The sequence below is a fragment of the Anas acuta genome, chromosome 6, assembly GCF_963932015.1.
Source record: "Anas acuta chromosome 6, bAnaAcu1.1, whole genome shotgun sequence".
NCBI lineage: Eukaryota > Metazoa > Chordata > Aves > Anseriformes > Anatidae > Anas > Anas acuta.
Genome location: NC_088984.1, coordinates 28,893,051 through 28,916,393, shown reverse-complemented (window position 1 = coordinate 28,916,393; position 23,343 = coordinate 28,893,051). Strand labels below are relative to the sequence as shown.

The window sequence follows — 23,343 nt, the reverse complement described above, 5'->3', positions numbered from 1 at the left end:
TAGGGTGACTGTCCCTCTAGGGAAGGAAAAGGCAGCACAACAGGGCAGAAGATGACTGATGCTATTCTCAAAGACAACAGGATATTACAGAGTCCACAAACACATCTGAGATTCAGACCCTGGACACGTGGCCTCGCAGGGACACGGGGCAGAAAAACACAATGTAAAGGAAAACGGTGACCACAGTCCCACTGATTCAGTTTCCAGGGCCCCAAAACATTACCTGTTGTGAACCTTGGCTTAGTGGGTGGCTCCTGTACGGACATAGGGAAGGTGGCCGAGGCAGGCGAGGACTGTGCGCGGGACAGAGGCCGGTGGCCTCCGAAGGAGACGGGCATGCCAGCTGCCTCCAGCGACGCCTGGTAGTTTCTCAGCTGGTGAATGCGCTGCTGCTCCAACAGGAGGGCTTGCTGTGGGGAGAAGAGGCAGCTACTGAATGTCTGCATGGTGCCCTCACGGAAGGGCTTTCAAGGGTTTTTAAAGTCTGCAAGCTTGGACCCATTTCCCTGATAACCAGCAGCACGTCACCTCGCGTTTCCTTATTTATTCTTACCAAGGAAACGAGGCCTACGTGTGGTTGTATAAATCAGAGAAAGAACTTTGCACAAGCACGGCTGGCAATGGCACCGATCCCTCAAGGCAGTGCTGTTATGAAGACCGTGCCACTCAATAAGGAGCTGGAAATGAAGGCTCTGAGCTGCAGCCAGGGACGCTCACGTGGGGCCCGCGAGCCGGCCCCGCAGTGCCGGGGAGACGGCAGCGAGCAGCTAGATGCAAATGACTGCACAGAGCAACCAATTTGCACCTGATTCACAGACACTGCAACTGCAAGCCTGGCACCAGTCCGCCTTCCCTAGCCAAGGGCTGTGGATTTGCTCAGAGCTACACCCTGGCATGGCTACAGCAATCTGTTCTTGGCTGCAGATCCCACGCAGGGGTTACCCAAGGCTCCAGGTACAGTCAGGCACTCAGTGCTGCGGGCTGCAGGGATGAGCAGAGCACCGGTGCCTTAAGAGAATCGCAGCCTTCTCATTAGAGCTACCACAAATGGCATTTTCTGGGAGATTATGCCATGCTGCATTGCTACTGGATTTATTGCTTGTAATCCACGTGCCTCTGGTGTTTACTGTCCAGAGGGAGCACACCTGGGATCTCTGGGATCTGCAGTACTGAAGAAGGAATCCCCTTCAGGAAAACCACTTTGTCACCTGCTCCCTTCTCTGGCCCTCCTGTGGGGCAGTCAGTTTGCTTTAAGACATCAGAATAAAATGAAATCCTCTGCTAGTATTTAGTGCTCAAAAATGTTAAGACGTGTTGTCTTCCCAAAGAAGCAGAAAGTGTTTGGGTGGCTGCAAACACACCGACTGCATTTTGTGCAGATGATCCAGGTTCTCTTCTCTGGGACTTTTGAATTGACATTGTGACTCCAGGGAAGGATGGCACTGATTTTACTTGCAGGTATCTTTCTGTACCAAATACTCAGAAGGCAGTTTACCCCTACCTTTTCCCCCTTCAAGTACTATAAAGAGGTCACAAAAAGCCATGTCCCAAATGGTCACTGTGATAATATGGAGATTTACTTTGTAAAGTAACTGTACTGCTTCCTTGCAATGCTTTTTGTTGCCTCCCCTTGTCCCAGAGGCTCCTAGCAGCACTCTCATAAACACCAGGACTTGTCCTCATGCTGCTGTGCTTTGTCTGCAAGCTCAGGCTGTATTTGTCAATTTAGTTTAGTGCTAACCTTCCCACTCTCTATACATACAAGGGTAGCTTGTTCCTGTACGATGATTATAATCCACCATTAAAATGCTGGTAAAATCTTGAACTGTTTTTTAGGCATTTGGGTTAGTTGCAGACATGTTTTTGTACCAGTAACTAACAGATTTGTAACACTTACTCCTAGCAGCTGTAAATATCTGAGGTGAGGGATGGTTAATATCCTGATTTTAATACACAATGGCAATTTAGCCCCTCACTCCAGATGCTGCTAAACTCCACTAAAGACCAAGAAGCCTGGTTCCAGGAGACCCAAGTGTATTTTGAGCTCACCTGACGGAAAAGCAGCTCCTGCTCAGCCTGCCTCTGCCCAGACTCCAGCTCCTGCTGTGGCTCGGCTTCCTCCTCATCACTCTCAATGGGTTCTTGCTTCACTTGCACCATGTTGGCCAGCCCTGGGGCCTCCTTTTGGCTTGCGACTCTGTCGCTGTATGGCTCCTCCAAAAGGGCTTGGTGTTCTCGTAACTCTTCTTCTGTCTCCTCCGGGTGGCTTTCATGCTGGCGAGCTGGCTCATTGGGCTTTGATATTATCTGAAAACAGCCCAGAGGTTAATTGATAAATAAAATGTAACTCATTGCAGGTGAATTTGACTGTGTTCTCTTCAAAGAATCAGCTTTGTGAAAAGAGAAACGGTGATTTATAGCTCTTATAAACACTGTCCAAAACAACAGTGTAAGGAAAGCCTTGAACCAGGTTATTCTTGGCATTAAGTGTTATCAAAGAAATACTTTGCCCCAAGTAATCACGGCTCCCCAGTTTCCACTTCATTTCCCCCCTAAAGTAATCAGAACCTCTTAAGCCTACAGACCTATGGATGCTACCGAATTCACAAGCAGCGTAACAACCACCAGTACATTTAGCAATTAAAATCCTGAAAAAAAGTAACAGAGACAAATCCTCTGAGGGTTTCTGCTTCATTGTTTGTCCAGCTTCTTCTGGAATCACCCCATTAATTTTATGTTTAAAGGGAGATAGCATCATCAAGATTCCTCCAAATCTTGCATTCTCATGAAATTTGTTAAGAAGCAACTGAGAATACTAAACTTACATCTGTACATCTGTACAGAAACAAACTGCAAGAAGAGCATCGTTCTAACCACACCTTCCTAGCTAGAGGCAGTGAGCTTCCCTGAAAGCGTGCGTGAAAACAAAAGGGAACAATATAATTTTCACCATAATTCACACAAGCCAAAACTTTCTGAAAATATATCAGTGAGATAAAATTCTCAGTGCTTGGTCTCAGACTGCTTGTGATTTTTACTTGGAGCAAAAAAACATGTGTACTGCTTTTAAATCCAGCAGAGGTAAATAAATCAATTTCCTTTCTTTAAAGGAGCTCAGACTGTACCCGTTTCATACGCTTATAAAGAAACTGCTGAACTTTGAAAGCTGTCAGGGCAGAGCTTTAATAAGGATTAGGTCATTGGTATGAAAAGCAATATTGATTTTAAATCTAATAAAGCTAAATCAAAACACGGTTATTGAACACATGCAGAAGGACTGACTACTTATAAGTAACTCACTCTTTGAGGAGCATTGGCTCAAACCTGAAACTAAGCCTTTTTTCCCCTAAATGTAAGGAGAGAGGTTCTGCCATATAACTTAAGCAAAGCTACACAAAGCGGTTTAGGCACACAAAGGCCATATGAAAGATTCATTGCTTGCAAGTATCACACCAAGGACAGCAAAAAAATTGTTTTTATCTACAGCAGAGGCTGTCACAAAACCAGGGCTCAAAGCTCCTTTTAACACCTGAGATTGCAAGTACGAGGACGCAGGGGGACAGCTTTCCAGCACTGTGTGGATTACTGGGGTTTGGATGTCTGACCTCCTGAAAGGGACATTACATGCAGAGGGGCCTTATCTTGTATAGTTTGAGGCAAAAGCCCTGTGGGGTTCACGTGAAGCCCCAGTACAGTCAGTGCGTGCAGCCCATCCCTCTCAGTTGTAAGAGGCAAGGATTTTGTACTGACCAGTAACTGGTTGCACAGCTGCTGTTGGCGAATTTCCACAATGAGGAAACTCGTTGTGCCCTTTGAGAGTCAACAGCTGCTTAGAAGAGATGGGATCCATTTAACTAATAAGGCTGGCCAACCTAAACCAAAAAGAACAGGGGAGGGAGAGATTCCTCAGCAAGCAGCTAAGACAGCTGGGGACAGGGTAGTCAAGCCAAGGGCCCAGAGTGGTGGGAGTAAAAAAAGGACACGACAATCTACAAAACCACATTGAGGTGGCATCTCTTTGAGCTCAGGAACAAGAAGAAGGAGGGGTGTGCAGAAACGCCTGGTGAGGAAAGCTCTCAAGCCTGTCCTGGGGAATTGGCACGCTTGGATGCCTCTCTGAGATGCCTCTGCACCAGTGCATGCAGCATGAGGCCCACACAGGAGGAAGAGAAGTCTGTGTGTAGTTACAGGGCCATGACCTGGTCATGACCATGACGTGGTGGGATAATAAATATGACTGGAGTGCTGTGATGGAGGGATATGTGGTTTTTAGGAAGGACAGGCCAGGAAGGTGAGGAGGGGGTTGCCCTTTATGTGAGAGAAGAGCAGGAATGCATGGACCCCTGTGCTTTGGTATGGGTCTGAAGTTAGTTAAGAGCTTTTAGGTCAAGGCAAGCAAGCAGACCAAGATGGGCCCTGCTGTAATAGGTAGACTGCTGCAATCTCCTGGTCACACAGAAGTAGACGGGGACTACTTTAAACCACTGGAAGATGATAACTAGGTGACCCTGCTTGAGCTGGGATGTTGGACCAGATGATCTCAAGAGTTCCCTGCAAACCTAAATGATTCTGTGATCAAAGTTCTCAAGGATTTCTGTCAGGTTGCTCCCCCATTCCCATCTCCCCCGGTGCATTACTAGTAACACACCCTGGATAGCTGAACTATGGAAAGCTAAAGTTAGCTCTTCAATCAGTTTTCTTTAAGCTCACTTACGCTTGATGAATATAATCTGGTTTAAAGATAATTAAATCATCATAAACCATCTTCTCCTGCATTTTTCTGCTTGGATTGCAGGTCTCAAGCTTTGAACTTGATACCTTTTGAACTTATGAACTACGCAAGGTGAGTAATTGCTGGGAAAATAACTTACAATGTCATTGTCAAATCTAATGGAAATGAGGAGCAGTGTAATTCCCTAGAAGTTTTAAATTATTCCAACCCCGTAAAAACATAAGAATTAAATGAAAAACACGTGTATAAAATGCTACAGTGAAGGCTGAAAATGAAGTGGCCAATGACAAGGACATTTCAAACATTCACTTTACTGTCCTAATATAAACTGAATCTCTTGGCATGTCACTTGTTCTAGCTACTGCAACCCAATTCTTCTAAAAGGACAATTTTGCAAAATAAACATTTTGTTATGAACACATTCCATGTAATTCACAATGATGTGATTTATTAATACTCCCTGAATATCTTCCTGTTTTGTAATTCTATGATCATATGCTTGTGTTAAAACCAAGATATTAAGTTAAGAAAATTTACAGTAATCCACGTGCAAGGCAATGAATATCAAGTTAAGATAGCCTTTAAAATGCTCACAAATACATCTGAAATAGTAAGCAATTACCCAATGCACCATAAATAACTCCTTCCCTTACCAAGCTCTGTACTATCCTTTGCAACGAAGCTATTGTCTATTTTCAAATCCTGTCACCTCTGGTTATCACATACTGCCACCATAAAACAAAGTGAAAGGCACTGTCTTTCACTGCCTCTGGCCTTGGACAGCTGACTATTTCAGTACAGAAATAACTATTTCAGTACAGAAGTAACTATACATCTCGATTCACAAGCATTATTAAAGACTAGATACCAGCTGTCCGCATTTCTTATCTACCTCTGAAACTCAAAGAAGAGAAAGAAGGAAAAGCAAAAACATAGACAAAAAAAAAAATCTGTCTCGAAGAAGATGCAACTATTTTGAACCAGTTGGACGAGGCCCTGGGCAACCTGATCTAGTGGGTGGCATCTCTGCCCATGGCAGGGTGGTTGGAACAAGATGATCTTTAAGGTCCTGTCCAACCTGAGCCATTCTGTGATTCTATTATTCTAAGATCATAGTGATGTCAGATCCCAATACAAGGAAATCCAAAGGATTACTCTTTTTTCCATGGAATGTTTCATAAAGAAAAAAAAAATGTGGAGAGGGGGGCTTTTCTTTGCTAGTAAAATTTGGGATCAGTTGGCATCTGTCTACTAGGTACTTACTATATGTCTACTTGGTACACACACGTGGTACCTTGTCTGTGGTCATATATTCTTAGGACACTGAGAATTCTGAAGATACTGCAATACGTGCCAAAATGTCTGTTTTCTCATCACAGAGTAATGAAGAGTCACCAACAGAAAAAATGCCTGAGAAGGTCCCAGGAGGATATAATTAACACATTTTCTTTTTAGATAACACGTGCCACAGGGACCTGTTTGGTTCTAAAAGACAGCTGAAGAGCTCCTTGGAAAGTACGTGTAGAGTTGGAGAACCTCCATGAGACTGTACAGCAAAGCTTCACATCTGGGCATCCCTGACCAAATGGTGCACCTCTGAACCTTTCTGCTAAGAAGCCAAGCAGTTACGGAAGAAATTTCTGGTCCTGCACAAGGACAAAGCTCCTACAGCAATGAAAGGCTGACAGAGATGAAAGTTGGGCATGACTTTAGGTGCTGCTATAACTTGAGTTGGATCTAATCTCAAGTTCTCTTTCACTTTAGGTCTCCAACACAGGAACCTGGTACCTCTCCGGTGTTGCTCCTCATGATAAGGATTGCTGAACACATTTTGAAACACTGAAGTGGCTGCTTTCAAAAACAAGATTAATAACAGTCCTTTGGGAGAGGGCATACGTGCTGGAGGGCACACATCAGTCATGTCCTTCAGAAAATTCAGTGTTGCTGGAGAGACTGCTGCGCAAAGGACACAAGCTGGAGGCTGAAAGCACCACACACACCTTTGAACTTCAGGATAAATCACCACATTTCCATACAACTCATCCAGGTTTATCTACAGATAGTGCAGGCTCAAAGAGATCATGCTTGACAGCGTGCCAAAAGCCCATTCTACTTTGGCAGATAAGTGCAGCTGGTCAAAACTTTGTGTAGACAGGAACATGCTGAAAGGCAGGTCAGACAACACCACTGTTGAGAAATGTCCAGTTTATATCCTTGGAACTGCAGAGCATGCCCAGCAGGGTGGAGTGACTAGCCCTGTTTGGGGAATGGGGCAGAATAGCAGTTGTTAGCAGCTGGGACCCAGCCAGCCTCAGCCTCTTGTGCACTGGTAACGTTGACCACGCAGAGTCCTGATCCCCCTGAAAGCAGCAATGTGGGGGACACGAGTGTGGGTGGGTGGCATGAGGAGTCCCATTAAGCAGAGGAAGAGAGAAACCAGGCAAGTGAGGAAGAACAAGACTGGCTCAGCCCTGACCACTGTGTTTCCGAGAGGAAACCTCCCTTTCCTCACTCTGCAGATCAGAGAAGAAAGAACAACTCTGGAGAGCTGGAGAAACAGCTTTGGTCAAAATGAGGAAAAATAAAAGATGGGGGGACAATAAAGGCTCAGCTCATAAGCATCCTGAAACAGCCAAAAAAATGCCACTCTTGAGTCAAAGACATAGATAGGAACTGAGAAATGAGAGGCAGGTGGTGTGGAGCAGGTACGCTGGCAGGGATGCTCAAAGGAAGGCAGGCACAAGGCAGAGTGCATCCTGTAGGGGAGCAGGCATGTGGACAAGCATCTGGAGAAGAAAACATACTGCTGAGGGCTTGCATTAATCACTCAGACATGGCAACACAAGCCCTGCTCTTCTGGCTATCTCGGATGACTCTTTCCACGTGAGGTACCCCTTGCAGAACGAGGAAATTCTAATTTTAACTTCCATAGGCTGAAGAGAAAACAGAGGTTATAAGGGATGACGGGGAGAGGCAGAATTGGGCACAGGCCACGCAGGGAGCTGGCAGAATGTTCTGCAGCAGCTGAAGCCTAGAAAAATCTCTTTTTTTTTTTTTCTTTCTTCCTGAAGTGATGAGACAGCAGGAAAAAATAACTGTCTGAAGCAGCCGACCTGCTGGAAGGACCACGAGCCTGCTCGCCTCTGTGCCTAGACGAGAGGGAACGATCGAACTGCAATGAATCAAAGAACAGGGACTGCCTGGAGGGGAAAAGGAGGGGAAGCAAGAAGAAAACACTTTGGCATCAGCAGAGGCTGTTTTCTTTTTTCCCCTTCTCCCAAGGAATTGGAATTACGGACTTGATTATATCAGGTATGCGTCTACGTATCTTCAGATCTGCAGCTACAAACACCCCACAGAACCATGGCTCCTGGCAAAACCACTTAATAGCGTGTACGCGGTAATAGGTGCAAAGATACACACAGCACATGAATCCCAAGTGCCTCGCATCTTGCTGAACTGCATTTCATATTCAGCCGACAGACACAGCATGAACGCTGAACGAGGTTTTCCGGAGATCTTTTCAATGCACGTTATATCCAAAGATATGTTTGGGTGCTTGGAGCCACCTGGAGCCATGGCATTTCTTCAAGAAGATGAAAACATTTTGTTACTTTATCAATCAGCCTGAAAGCAGAGAGAAGGGGGTGTGGGGGGAAACTGAGTGATAAATGAGTAAAGGCTACACCAAAATAGTTTTCCCTTAAACTGTTTGAAGGGCAGGAGCGCTATCTGAACGTTGTGCAATACAACCTACGCTGTATTTTTCCAATAGTACAAATTAAACATTATATATTAAAAGCTACTCCAGAAGTCACTCGAGGCTAAACTGTTAATGTGTGCCAAAAAAGAAAACATCAGGAAATAGGGAGGTGAAATTCTAGGTGTTAATAAAAATGTATCCACCCAGCACAGTTGCACCACATGCAAGTCAGGGCACTGCAGTCTGGCATATATGGACATCGCCACGTCTATGCCACAGCAGGAGAAACACCGTTCTTTGCAGTGTGCTAAAACGGGGTTTTACCCAGAAGAACCACAATTTGACCACAGAAGCTCAGTGTTAATCTGCTTAACAGTACAATTCAGGACTAAAAGGGAGATTATCTGTTCTATGAAGGCTTCATGAATTAAACATTCAATGGACTAAAGCCAGAACACTCAACATCACTACAGCAAGGTAAAAAGTTGAGTTTTCTGGCACGTGATTTATGGAAATCTCACTTGCATATTTCTCTTTAGAAAGGCAATTGCTGCTTCAAGACCTATCATGCTGAGGAACTGTTCTTTTAACTCAGAACACCCAGAGCACACCGCCCAACTTCCCCTGGCTCCACGAGGCCATCACAACAAAAATACCCCCTGAATGCCAACCTCCAATGCCACCGAGATCCATCAGCAAAACGCTGTTTTCTTCTCTCTTACTAAAAAAAAAGACTAACATTTGCATCTTAAAAGAGACTGAAGTCTGCAGAGGAATTATCGCTGCTGAAGATGAAGTGATGCTGGGACTGCTGCATGTATTTATTGTACAACAAAACAACAATTCCCCTCACCCCTGGCAAAGCTCCTCTGACCACGGGAAAAAAAAAGCCAACATTCCCGAGGCCTGAATGTTAAAAACGCAAAAAAAGGTGGGAGAGATGAGTGTGCGGTGCTGGTGCAATTTAAGGTCATCTCTCTCATGCACCTGCGTTAATGTATAGCTTTTATTTGCAGGACTGTTTAGTATTTACTCTTCCAGGGCTCATGCCTCATTCAGATCAAAGGTTGCACAGAGCTCATTTAACAAGAAGTGATCCGGTATCTTACCCAGAATCTTATTTACTGCAGCAACCCCTGCTTCTGAAGGAGTTGTTGATTTCTGCGTGTGGTTTTGTAGCGTGATCATCACTAGAGCACTCAAGCACCCTGCCAGTATTACTGCATCTGCATTTGCGAGGACTCGGTGGCAGGAAGGTAGTGGAGCTGCTCCAAGCCATCCAACAGGCGGCCAAGGCAGAGATTATGGTCAAAGCATGCACAACGAACAGCTGATCATCGACTACGTGTGTTACATGTGCAAGCACACCTCTGCAGCTAGCAGCCCTGTCTCAGCACGACGTGTCCTGCAAAGGGCATTTGGAAAACAAGGGATGGGTGGAGGTCAGGTGCAAGTGTGCAAAAGGACCATGCAGCAGTGCACGCCTCTGTGGCGAGGGGAAAGCCAGGTCAACTGCTGTAGCCCTAGGGCCCCTTCTTTACCCCTTCCAGCAAACCACTCGTTGCTCCTTATGTGCCCTCCAATTTCGGCACCAAATGAAGGCAGGACATCATTGAAAAGCAGCCTTGTTCTCACCCTTCTCCTGTGTGCCGAGTTCTGGGCCTTGTACAAGAAATACCACTTGATAATGAAAAACTGAATCAAAAAAAGGATGCAAAAGACTTGCATGGGAAACTTTAAAACTCCCATTTTCTAGCTTATGCACTCAGCTTTGCAACTACAAAAATGCTTTTTTTATTCATGCATGTCTCTTTTGTTCCTGTTTTGGGGGAAATGCTTTTTCTTTGGTGTGAGCGTGTTTTATTTTTCCCTCCTCAAAGCAAATGCACATGTCACCACCAGGTGACAACAGGAGCACTGGGTTACCAGGGCTGTGACCCTCATTTTCCACAGAGAGGTCCTCACATTCTTTCCTCACATTTTTCCCCGTTTGTCAAGTTTCAAGTTCCTGCTCCAAAGCCTCAGGAACCAAGGCTTTACAGCAAAATCCCCTAGATGATTCTTCTTATTATTAACTGGGAGAAAAACAACATATTTTCCTTAGCTGCCTCCTTGGAAACAACAAGACTTGTTTTGGCTGCAATCTTCTCAAAAATTTAATCTGATGTAGACACCTAACAGGGAAAGTTTAAAGCCAAAATCTTAAAGTCAGGAAAAATCACAAGCAATTGAAAACAGCCTCCTAACTATTTACAGGAAATAATACAACACAACCTTAACAGACAGTGCTGTCGCTTCTGCTAATAATTAAAAGGCAGCAGTCTATTACATTATTTTTAGTTGTGCCCTCACTCTCTTAGACACAAGGGTCTTAAAATATCCGTGTGTCTGGGAAAAGTCTTCTTCCATGTCAGCACTTGGAGGCTCTCCCACGGGATAAATTTGCCACACACATACAGAGCGAGCACCGAAGCGCTTTTAACTCATTGCTTATATAAATCACACACATGGAAATTGCCCCCGTGCATTCGGTTTAATTGCGCTCAGCCCGCCCGCCTCTCCCGTGGATGTGATACATCGCAGCGCTAACAAAGCTGAAATTCAGCCTCCTCGAATCGCACACGCTCTGCAGCTCCTGGGAGGTCTCAGTGAAAGCCTGAATGAGTTCGGTAGGACGTCACTGTGAAGCCTTTGGACGCTCACAAGTGCTGGCAATGGAAATCCTTAAAAACTAAAACAAACAAACCGCTGAGCTGAAATTTATTTCCTAACAAAGAAGCCCTACCTAGCGCCCCGAGTCTGACGATCCTAGTGAGCCTGGTTTCAACGCTGGCTACACAAAGTGTGTTTGGAGGGAGGTAAGCGAAACGTCCATGGAAACAGCAGCTCCGCCGCCCCGGTGTGCGGGGCTGAATCAGCTCCAGGGCTGGCACGCGCGGTGCACAGTGGCCACGGTCCAGAAGTACAAGATTGACGTCAGCAACTTGTGTAATCATCCTGCCTTCGCTCTGGTCCGTAAACAAAGTTTTGGGGGGGCAGGGGTGTCTTTCTTTAAAGCTGCCTCTTTCTCCTCACTGGAAAGTTGTTTTATTTATTATTATTATTTTTCATCCGGCTCTCAGCAGTTATATTTTCTCATATGGCTGGAAAAGTGAAAATATTTGGAGAAACCTCCGCCATAAATCAAACTGCAGCAATCTGAAAGGCACGCCTGCTATCTTACTTGTCCACCAGAACCTGAAGCCTACTACTGGACTTGTTTCTTAAAGAAAGCCACAACTGGAAATAAAACAGTACAAACCAAGGAGCCAGAAAAATATCGCACTGATTATGATTTATTTCACCTTTCCCTCACAGCCTTTTTACATTCCAAGTCCATTAACAGACTTTGCCTTCTGAAATCCTGGGACAAAACCTCATCTGGGGTCAAATACAACAGCTCCATCCATGCCGCTTGTGATCTGATCTCCTGCCCTTAAAGGGTGAGTGTTACCTTCTGACGGGCTAGAACATCAGGAGAGTTTTATCTTGTTTAATGCATGCTCAAGCAATCACCTCCAAGCAGCTCTGTTTCAACGTCAGCAATAATACTGGGATGCCCAAGCAGATCATTTTGGCTGCCCAGCAATTGCAAAACCTGCGCGCTGACCAACAGTGTTCTCCAATATTCACCTAAGTTCTCCAAGTGATTTACAGAAAACGAGTTAATAAACATAGTGCTTTCTTTCTTCAAAGCAATTTTTGAATCGTTATCTAATTAATCTTCAAAACAACCTCTGCAGGATGCACAGCAATACTGTCCTCATTTTTAGGAGGAGAAATGGATCGAAACCTGTAATGCTTTACACAGAGGCACAGTTCAAAGAATCCAGACTGGAGATGGGAACAGCTTTTCTCTTTCCAAAGGTAATTTCAATGAAAAATGCCTCAGTATATCTGAATATTGTCACTTTCAGTTATTTTCTAGCATTATGCCTGGAATCCCTCATCTTTTCTCTCTCAAATTCATATTACTGATTTTTCTCCCGTTCAAAGTGAACATATACACAATAGGTATTTTCCCCACACTCCATGACAGCATTTTATACTCTCTGCTACAAAACTGACACAGATCCAGATGTGGATGAATGGAAGCAATGACAACTTTTTAAGCATTACTGGAAAGCCAGAAGTTTGAATTGTTCTGCCTTTCCAATACCTGCAACAGCGGCACTGATCCTCACCGTGGTGATGCACGTACCCCATCCTTGCTGACAAATTTCTCAAAATCATGAAAAAGAGGCTCGAGGATGAAGGCCAATCAGTTATGGAGTCAGAGACCACATACATTACAGCACAAGAAACTATGAAATGGCGTCGGCTAAAAATGGTGCTGCCCTAATGAGGAAGGAGGATTTAAAAGCATCGTGCCTACCTTGTTGATGTGCAGTTGCTGCTGCTGGAACTGCTGTTTGTGTTTCTCCAAGAACTGCTGGTGCTGCTGCTGGATCACTAACTGCTGGAGGGCCTGGGCGTTCTGGGGAAGGGGAGCAGACTGCGTGCGCCCCAGCGGGCGATGCTGCCGGAGTTTGTGTATTGAAGGGGAGACCCGTTCTCCACTAACCAGAGACTGTGCATGGAGGGGCAGTCCTGAAAGATACCAGTCTGAAGATAATATGGAGGAAAAAACAGCAGAGAAGAAAAAAAGGAAGAAGAAAGGAAGGGAGAAAACGACTGTTGAGTAACACTGATGGTGACAATGATACATAACGCTAAAACCAGCCACCTCGCCATTACAGCTGAAGCATCCTTAAAAGAAAACAGATAACAATTAATGACCATTGGATGGAACAATACTTTCTATTTCTTTGTTTGCTTGTTTACTCAGAGATCTTATGGAATATTTCATTTCTTAAATTCAACAATAACTTATGGACCCTTCCATCGCCCAGTGGATGACATGAATTAGATCACGGTGGTAGTTCTGAGGAGAAGCTCAAGTCTAATGGCTTGCCTTGGTACAGTGAGTGGGTTCATTTCTAGGACAGCACCAGCCCATACTGCTGCCCTGCAGCACCCTGCTGTTGTACCTTACGGGATGCTCACCAGACGTGCTGAAGGACGATGGTTCATGACGAAGCTGGTTCTCTCCTCTAGATCATGTAGGGAAGCATGGCTGCCCTTGGCTGTGCTATACCTACTCTGCAGAAATGACTAGGGATGAAAACTTCCATGTGATAGACCCCAACCATGTTTGGCTTAGATAAACATTAATGCCTTTCAGGAATATAAGAGCCACGAGGCTTCATTATGTCTTGAGAAGGAAGATAAGTCAGAGGACAAGGTGTCAGAAAGATTTATTTCCACCACTGTCCTGTATAGTCATGCTAGTAACTTAACAAAAACATACAGGCTATTTTGGGATGGCAGGCATTACTCATATGCCCTTGGCAGTTTGGGTCTCTTGGATGACTACCTTGTGAAATACCTATCTGAGCTCTGGTAAGGGCATGTCTGCAGGAACTGTCTTCTTTTTTTAGCTGTTCACGGGTAAGCCAGTTCTTGCTCTGCTCTCTGAAGACATACCTTCCTAGATATCTGGGATGAGAAGACACGCAACACAAAGCCAAACCCAAGGGTGGAGGAGCTGAGGATAAGCCTTCGCCTTTCCAGTTACCCCTTGGGACAGAAAGTCATCGCTGGTGTGAACTGCTGTCTCCCTAATGTGGATAAGGCTGCACACACTTTTGGGGTAAAAGTACTCTTTTGCATCACCTCACTGTACAAAACACAGTAAGATTTGCTCAATTGGTCAGTAACATTCAAAAATGAGACCCAATTCTAGGGCTGGGGAAGTTGTTTCTTCTCCCTTTCACTTTCTGGTCTTCAGTTGAATAATAAGAAGCTGCACAGCTGTCTGCAGCCAGCTGAATGCAGCAGCTCAGAAACACCTGAAGTTCCTGGCCCAGCCAGGACCTTGCCTCCTTGTCCCACTAATTCACAGAACTGCCCTACATGGAGGAACTCAATTCAATTAAAAGCCTCTGTTCTTGGGGCAATTTACCGAGTTTCTCCCAACCCTTTGCTTTCCTGAAAAGAATCATGTAGAAGGGTATCTTATTTTATAAATACGTGTGTGTGCATACATACATACAAAAATAGACATGTGCATGTGTATGAATATATGAATAATTTGGAAAGCTGTGGTCCATTTTCCTTACAGCACAGTTCAAATTACAGAGTAGAGGAAGGGATCCTACATGCCTCTACAGGATATCTTCAAAGACCATTTGCCTCCAAGTGAATGGCCAAAGTCCCCCTGTGAAGGCTTTCCAGGGAGACACGTTCCTACTCCGTATTTACATGTCAGTGTGAGAGATGTTATCCAGAGTAATCAGTCGCAAGAGCGATGTGAGGTGTAAGGAATTCTGCTCTAGCGTGGGACACAGTCTCACTGCTTAGATTTTATAAACACTTTCTACTCAAGGTGAACCATTCATTGAGCTCCAGCTAAAATCCAGAAGCTAGCTCTGCAAAAACAGTCCCAGACTCACAAAATCAGCAAACATCTGTCCAGTAGGGACTCTTTGCTTCCCCGAACTCCCATGTCTAACTGCACTGAAACAGCATGCCATTGTGCGGGATCATTTTGTAGCAGTCAGGAGACTATCTTCAGAGCTGTAGGCTACCAACAGAATAATAATAAACTCCACTTTGCTTCCATGGAAATTATTAGTACTGACTGTAGTCTGGCAGCCAGTCCACTTAGGGCTTTTGAGACCATGTGTTAGCTTGCTCTGGTTCGGTTGCTGCACCTGGAACGTGTGTTTCTTGTTGCTGCTCTGCTCTATAGTGAATATTTCTCCTAAGTGCTGGTTTGTAACAAGTTGTACTTGCCCTGAAAACACCACACGTAGCAGGTGGACTAGCAGGAATACACTTGGAAGTGCACACAGTACGCTGTGAGCGGATGGGAGCTTTCAGAGAGGTGGAATAGGAGACAGAACAGCACTCCCTACGTGCTCTTTAAAGCAAACGCCAGCATGAGCAGAGAAAAAGGTTTTGGTGATATGATAAGAGAGGAAATCTTCCCCAGTGACTCTTCATCAATAGTCCTTGGGCAAAGGGCAACTGGTGAGGAGACACATCGTGACTGAGCTACCTCATCACTCCATGGCCACCATGACAGAAGAAGGCAATAGGAAACTACGTAAAGGTTCGTGGAATCTGTACAAACCACTCTCAAGGCTCTGAGAGTGCGGGTTAAACACCATACTTCCATGCTTCAGATTCCCCATACGTACTTGTTTATAAGCTTAACACAACCCCACATATATTCCTGGAATTTGAATGTAAAATCAGACGTGAGCCAAACCAGACAGCAGTGCTGTAAAGTTTCAGCAATCAGCATCTCTCAGGAACTTCACAGAATCATGGAGTGCTTTGGGCTGGAAGGGACCTTAAAGATCATGGAGTCAGCACCCTTGCAACACCTCCCACCAGCCCAGGCTGCCCCCAGCCCCGTCCAGCCTGGCCTTGGGCACTGCCAGGGATGGGGCAGCCACAGCTCCTCTGGGCAGCCTGGGACAGGGCCTCACCACCTGAAAAAAATCTATCAGAAATGGAATGAAAGAAATAAAAATCAACATATCTGTAATTTACACAGACCATCCTTTGTCCCAGCACTACACAATGCGAAACAGAAACGCATCCTACTGGGGAATAGTGCTTTGAATCAGCCCTATTTATAGCACTACGCCTTCCCACAGGTACTTAATTCTGAAAACATGACACAGGGAGTGATTCAAAGCAATTAACATACTGCAAATGTAACATATACAAACAAATACAATCTGTTTGAATGCAGCTGATTTTGCCATGTTTTTTGCCGTTTATAATAATGATGAAAAGCCAGTATTTTAATCTGTGATTTTGCAAATGTGTGCCTCTGTTATACATGGAATAGCAACCACCAGTGATAAACAGGATGGGTAATCACAAGACACAACATTTTTGTTGCCACTTTCATCTACAGTGGTTAGAGCTCCAACAATATAGCTTTAAGTTGTTACCTCCATAAGCAAAGCATAAATTTGCAGGTAGTACTATCTACTATCACTTCACCAAAATGACAAGGCAGCTTCCTCCTACTTCTGGATGATGTGATCAACCTCTGATTTTGCAAATGTTGCAACCTACCCAATGTGTCAATGAACAAACACCTCCTGCAAGTTTATATGTTAAACCTACAGAATGTATAGATAATGTGGTATCTCTTTTGTGCAAGAGATAGATAAAAAATAGTGGATGCCACTTGCTCTCCTTCCCCTGCTGGGACTGCATATCAGGCTTTGTGCATTATCAACCGTGTGCTCACCTGTGACTAAGGGAGTTTGTGCAGTTGGCTGTTCCAGTAAGACCATGTGTTGCAGAAGAGGGTTATGTGCGGTTCCCCCATCTCTTTCCAACGTTGTAGTGCTCAGGTAGGGAGTGAGGTGGGTGCCAGGAAATAACGAGATCCGCTGCTGTAAGGTCGGGATAGTAAGTCTCTCAGCATCCTGCTGTGCTGATCCTCCCTGCAAACACACAGGTGATGTCAGGGTGGGTTAAGGGATAAATCAGTGCAAGCAACAATTTAGGGACTGCATTCCCCATCACTTACGCTGGAAGGGCCAGTTGCAGGCAGTCCGAGCGTGATGTTGGGCAAAGAAGGAGATGTGTAGAGCGGAAGCTGTGTTACCGAGCCTTCACGATTCACAAGTCTGTGAGCCAGGCTGGTCTGGAAACAAAATGGAGAACATTGTCCCAGTGAGACAGCATCTGCAGATTGGAGGGGGGACACCTTACACTGGCAGTAACGACACATCATAAATGTACAGAGAGGGAAACTTCACTTCTGACACTGGAAATATGGAAGGAGGGAGGTAAGCTGTGCTTCGGATCCAGCCTACGTGCGTGCAGATGAGATTCATCTGCAGAGCTGCCCTGAGCACCGCTGCTGTGACCGCAGAGCCCTCTGATTTCTCACCGCCTCACGCAGCGGTGACAAGGCCAGGGTAAACAACACAGGGATGGTCTTGCTCTGCAGCTGCCGCCAGCATCGCTGCCCTGCTGAGAGACCTTTCACTCTTTATTGGATCTCGCTTGGAGATTAAAGATCACCTGTGCATCCTCACCAGTGCTCTGCTTCCGCTCAGTCTTCATGCAAAAAGCTTTTGCAAAGATTTAACAGCTTACTTGTCCTGCTAAAGTGTTTGCCCTTTTAAAGCTAAAACAGATTACCTTAAAAAAAAGAGAAGAGGCATTACGATGGCTGTTGTTTTCTTTAGCAAATCGCAGACAATTTATGCTATTTACTAGTGTGCTTTACCTTAAATCAGACTTCAAAATTTCATCAAAAACCCTTAAGGTTGCACTTATGTAGCTATTTCCTGATTTTCAGGATGAAATGTGAGATTCACTGAATTACCTTATGGCCATTTAAAGGAGGAACACTTAAGTAAAAATACCTAAGTTTAAAATGAGATTGATTTGAAATACTTGGTAGAAAGCCCATTATAAAAATTACATTAATTTAAACTGCCTGATTTTTCTGTTAAGAAACAAGCGTTCTGATCGCACCGAATTCTCACTGGTAGGTGATTTTCCAACTTAAATAAAATAGCATTTAGATTTCAGAAAGACTTCCTACAGAATTTTACACTTTTAACTCAGGTGCTAATGTGGAAAAAAAAGGGACAATGATTGACGCAGTATTATACTATGGCACAATGTGTATTGGTGTAACAGAGACCTGAGTAATGGCTTTATACGTTTCAGACCTAAATTCATAGTCCTGTAAGACTTTGCAGGTTATTTCCTTGGCTGCAGAACTGGGTGGATCACTTCTGGATAACAAAAACCTCATTTTCTCCCTCAAAGACTGTAGGGTGAAACTTGGTGCGTAACACCACTACAGCAACCACTTGGGGGGAAAAAACACTAATATGAGAACAATTATTGAAAAACAAAGAATCTATACATGACAAGCTTCAGAAGCAACCCTGCCTCCTTGATTTACAGAAATGTAAGCAGGCCAGCTTTAACAGGGCACCCCAGCGCTGCTACCTGGGGCTAGTGCTGCCTGTGCAAGAAAAGCAAAGCCTCCCACGACTGTGTTTGTCACCTTTGTCAGACATGGGGCTGTGCTTTCAAATGTGCTCTTCGATGTGCCACGAACCTGCTGCTCATTCTCCCAGTGTCCAACCACATCTAAATTCCATAATTCAGCAAAGTCACTTCGTTTTCATACGACACTACGCAAAATTTCATCTGTAGAGTGATTTTTTTTTATTTCCCTTTGTCTTCTTGTGCCTTCATTAATGTCAGTCAAGCTTATTGGAAATATATTAAAGAGTAAATCTGTTTTTAAGATCTCAGTTCAAAATTTGCTGCCACAAAGGAGGAAATTGGAAAAGAGCATTTTGCTGTTGAATGCTACCTGCTAAGGGCATATGATTGTGCATACCCACACACTTCTTTTTCCAAGTAATTTTGAACACCACTGGCAATTTTGCTTTAATTTAAGTAATACAAAATGTTAGCATGCCACATTGAGAGTAAGATAGTTATTGCCAGCAGAGTAATGAAATATTTTACTGATACCATAAACGAAACAAAACGACATCAATTTTCCCTTTGAACAATCAATACAGTGTAGTTGCGCCTCGAACTATCTCCTGGGGATTTGTTTTAAAAACAATGAGGAGAAAAGTACAGCAGCTTGACATTATCAGCATATGATATTTAGCAGCATTATCATCACTTTAAATATACAGATCCCATCTATGGGTTATACACAAACATTTTTAGAATTGCACAGAAGAGAACAATTTCAGCATGTACAATTTCTGTCTGTAATCGAGTACTTTTTATAGACTTGTATCAGCTACAATGGCAACGAATATCATGTACCTTTCCAAGACAGAAAAAAAAACTTTAGATTTAAAAACACTACTTAAAAATAGATGTTGCCTATTTTAAAGGAGGCAGATAGCTCTAGTCTTTCCACACTGAAGGCAAGCACTTAAACTTGAATAATGAAGTACCGTGCTCCAACATATCTGAAATGGTTTGGAGCCGACCTAGCAAACTAACAAGCAGAGACATATTTCTCATTTAAAATTAGAAAATAAAGCTAACCATGAAATACTTAAAGTTGGCAACGTTATTTTTTCATAAACATTTAAATATATACAATATGCAAAATTGGGAAAATGATAAAAGCCTGGTCAACTGGTATCAAAGAAATTTTAAACACCTGGGCTACAAGGTAACATTTCTTATACTAAAGATTTCAAAGAAACCAAAATCCTGCCATGCCCAGCTTCTCCCAAATAAACCTCTCTAGGCAAATGGATCAGCTAATATGACACAACATGAGAGGCATAGCCATTTCCCCCAGAACTATTGCAAAGGATTAGGACATTTAGCTAAGCCATTCAGATGCTGGGAGGAGAACTATTTGTGCAATGGGATATCAATATTCTGCTTGCCATCACATGGTGATGTTTTCTTCTGTTTTGTGATGGAAACGATCCAATATATATTATGCAGTCCTGCACACCTCTAAAATTAAAACTAAATCATTTGTATATTTTCCTAAGTTTCCAAAAATCATGAAAAGGTAAAAAAGCTTTATACATTCTTTTCAGGGAAATTACATTTTATTCCTCCTTTTTGTATAATTTTTTTTTTGGAAATGATGCATCAAGTGTTGTTCTTTCAAAAACCTTAGATCAAGGAGCTTCCTTTCTTGCATGCAGTAGCCTTACTGTGAGTTAGGCACCGTAGTACAGTTGAAAAGAGGTAAAGGGAAGGTGGTTGTCTTTGACATTTTTGGTTTCAACTCCCAGTTATACATTTTGGCAGTACACGGATTTTCTTCCAAATTGTCTGCACTCCTCATGCCTAAGCCTGACTTACAAAATTGCTGCATTATTAGCAGTTGATCAAAACCATTTTCTTACAGTTTGTGTCTGTGTCCATTTTATTAGGTATTGGGAGTCTAGTCACAGAAAATTAGCTCAACTTATTTATCTGAAAAATTAAATGGTTAAGGAGAACGCTACATCTTCATATACACCTTCAGGAGATGATACTGACTTGCAGGAACATTCCATTATGTTTATATCACAAGGAACTGTCAAATCTAAACAATTCTATCATTAGTGCTTGGAAGTTTGCCGTGTACAAAGTATAGGTAAGATTGACAGCTGCTAAGCGCTCGTCCTCCTGGGGCTAACAGGAACCTACCTAAGACGTGCCCCCAGCTCAGCCAGGCTTCAGTTCTGCAATCCTGATAAACAACCCCACCCGTAACATCTTTTCCCAGATCTCCTCCAACTAACAGACAGTGTGCATCTCAAAAAAAAACACATCTCTTCAGAACAGCTTCAGTTCCCAGTGTCAGGCGAAGATTCTAACTTACACTGTTTCAATCCTTACAATAATTGACTTTAATCCTTTAAGGTCTACGATAGATGGATGGAGTTCTGTGTTGGGTAAGTTGGCAGGGGAGAGGGTGGAGTATTAATGCAGGGAATATGCCTACATGCTACGCTACATTAGAAATAAAAATAAAGTGAAAACCCGTACAAACCTAGAAAGTGAAAAGGGCCTACATTTCTGCTGTAAGAAGTTCTTTTCAACCCTGAATGACAATCTGGGGAAAACAAGCCCAAGCTTGTTTTTACAGTCCTGATGTTAAGACAGACACTATATTCATGGGGGGAACAGCTAACGGTAAGCTGGATAAAAGGAAACGCACCGGTGACATGACACAACCACCCTGGTCTTCTACACCTAAGGCTCTTAGTGGGAGCCAGTTAATATGGCCCATGCCCCAAAATCTGCCTTTAGAAAAAGGGGGGCTTCAGTAACCCTGAACACAGGAGCTGCTCTGTTGAATTAACCTCCTCTTTGTCCAGCCAGATACCCTGCCTTTGACATCTGCAGGAGAAGTCTCAAGCGATGGTGAGAGCTTATAGGTTTAAAAACTAGCACACAGTATCTGGCACCACGCTTCCAAATCCCGAGTGGGGAGGAAGAGTTAAATCTGTTTTCTCTAATCCAGTTCTGGTTCTGCCACACTTTTACTTAACCTACTGCAAACAAGAAGTTCACCCCGTGTACGGTATAAGAGAACAAATGCCTCAAATTTTAAAATCCTTGTATTCGACCAGGAAATACTCTTGATGTTTTACAATGTCAAATCATTTTATTTTTACTCTCTACTCACGGTAAAACCACTACAAGTTACCACAAGCAGCTTGAGAGCTGGCTCAAACTAGATTTAATAATCAGGTAATGCATCCTGTCTGCCCAGCTTGAGAGGTAAATTCCCCAAGCACTCTCCAAGTCATGATCTGGGTTTTTTAGTGTGCTGCACACCGGTTTGTATGCCTAAATGCCTAAAACTCTGTGCAAACTGATTAGAAAGCCAAGTGTTAAACTTAGAGAAAGGAAAGGCTCTGTACCTCTGCTTGAATACTCGTGACTGATCCCGTAATTCCATTCTCGGCGCTTATGTTATTGGAGCTGTTGTTTGGAGAGCTGGGACCAGATCCAGGAGCACTGTTGCATGCAGAGTCTAAAACACATCCAAAACCAACTTTTAGCATTACAAGCAATCTTTGAGATGATATTTAGACAGATAACAACCCCTCAAGTTTTGTTTTGGAGGAAGGCAACCCTCCTCCCCATCTCCCTTTTACATCTTCACAGGGCTCTTAAGATACTGACAAACACACTTTCAAACAGCCTGTCCAAGTACCCACTTACCTGATTTATGTCTTCACCTCGTGGGGATTTCTCTTATACTATATTAATAACCTTAAATACAATTGGAAGATGATAAAAGACAAGGAAAGCTTACAGAGGCCAAACTGGAATATGTTGGATTGTCCTGTTTCATTTTTCTGGAGTGCTTCTCTAACCCCCTTTAGTCTACAATCCTCATGACTCCCTCTCACCACGAGTTGCTTTGAACATCCTGCTCAAATGACAAGGGAACCAGCTCACTGTGGACGTTTTCCCGTGCAGTCCTCAGGTGCATCTGGATTTACTGCAGGCACATGGCTGAGCCCTTACCCTGAGCTGGCACCAGAGCCGACCTCCACTTCCATGAAGAGGCACCAAGACTTTCCAGAGCAGGCCAGTGGGAGAGGCAAATTAAATCATTTTAAGAGTTTTAAAAGCCGCTTGAGTGACATGGGAATGGACAGACAAATAGTCAGTCATGGCTGAGCACCTCTCACAAAAATTCAGGCAAAATGACACAGGGTCCAAGAGTGACTACTGTCAGGACACTGCCTTCTTTTTTGGTAGGTCCTTCTCTTTCTCCAAGTGGGAGTAAAACACTTTCTCACTGGAAAGACCCAGTGCAGAGTTAATGCCCCCAAATAATTCTGTTATCACCTGAACGCTCACAAAATCCCCTCAGCTTTGTATGTTTTATCAACACGTTCCCTGTGAACTCACTAACCAGAACCACAGAGTTGGCCGGCTTGAAATCAAAGCCTCCCCATTACAGAGGCAGAAATAACAACAAACAAAAGACAGCACACGAAATTGCAACAGCCAGAAAACTTCCCTCAGAAGGTCTCTCACCTGGCGCATGGCACAGCTTCCAGTGTTTCTCCTTTTGTTTTGGAAGGCAAATAACATTGTTTTTTTTCATTCCTCCTTTCCAAGCACAGGATTTACCCAATGCCACAAGAATCTCCCAGCAGCTGCAATGGTTCAGGCTGCAGCACTCGCCTAACTGCTCTAGGATGCCCCAGTAGAAATAAAAGTCAATTGTTACAATTCCAGGGATTATTTTTTTTTTTAAATCGTTTTTTTTTTGTGGCATTATTCTGTACATACTGTTTTGTTATTTTCATCATTG

General features: G+C 43.8%; 1 protein-coding gene across 23 annotated transcripts in view; it reads right to left on the bottom strand.

The window, feature by feature from the left end:
- HDAC4 (histone deacetylase 4) overlaps positions 1–23,343 on the bottom strand; it is a 231,884-nt gene that overhangs the window by 55,255 nt on the left and 153,286 nt on the right. For 20 of the 23 annotated variants that reach the window (XM_068686151.1, XM_068686154.1, XM_068686145.1 and 17 more), the window contains 6 exons: positions 21,932–22,044; positions 17,077–17,193; positions 16,792–16,990; positions 12,850–13,079; positions 2,050–2,307; positions 224–410 (listed from right to left, as the gene is read on the bottom strand). In XM_068686151.1, coding sequence (XP_068542252.1) covers positions 224–410; positions 2,050–2,307; positions 12,850–13,079; positions 16,792–16,990; positions 17,077–17,193; positions 21,932–22,044 — 1,104 coding nt within the window. The remainder of the gene's footprint in view (positions 1–223; positions 411–2,049; positions 2,308–12,849; positions 13,080–16,791; positions 16,991–17,076; positions 17,194–21,931; positions 22,045–23,343) is intronic. The other 3 variants (XM_068686167.1, XM_068686150.1, XM_068686149.1) reach the window with 1 other exon arrangement.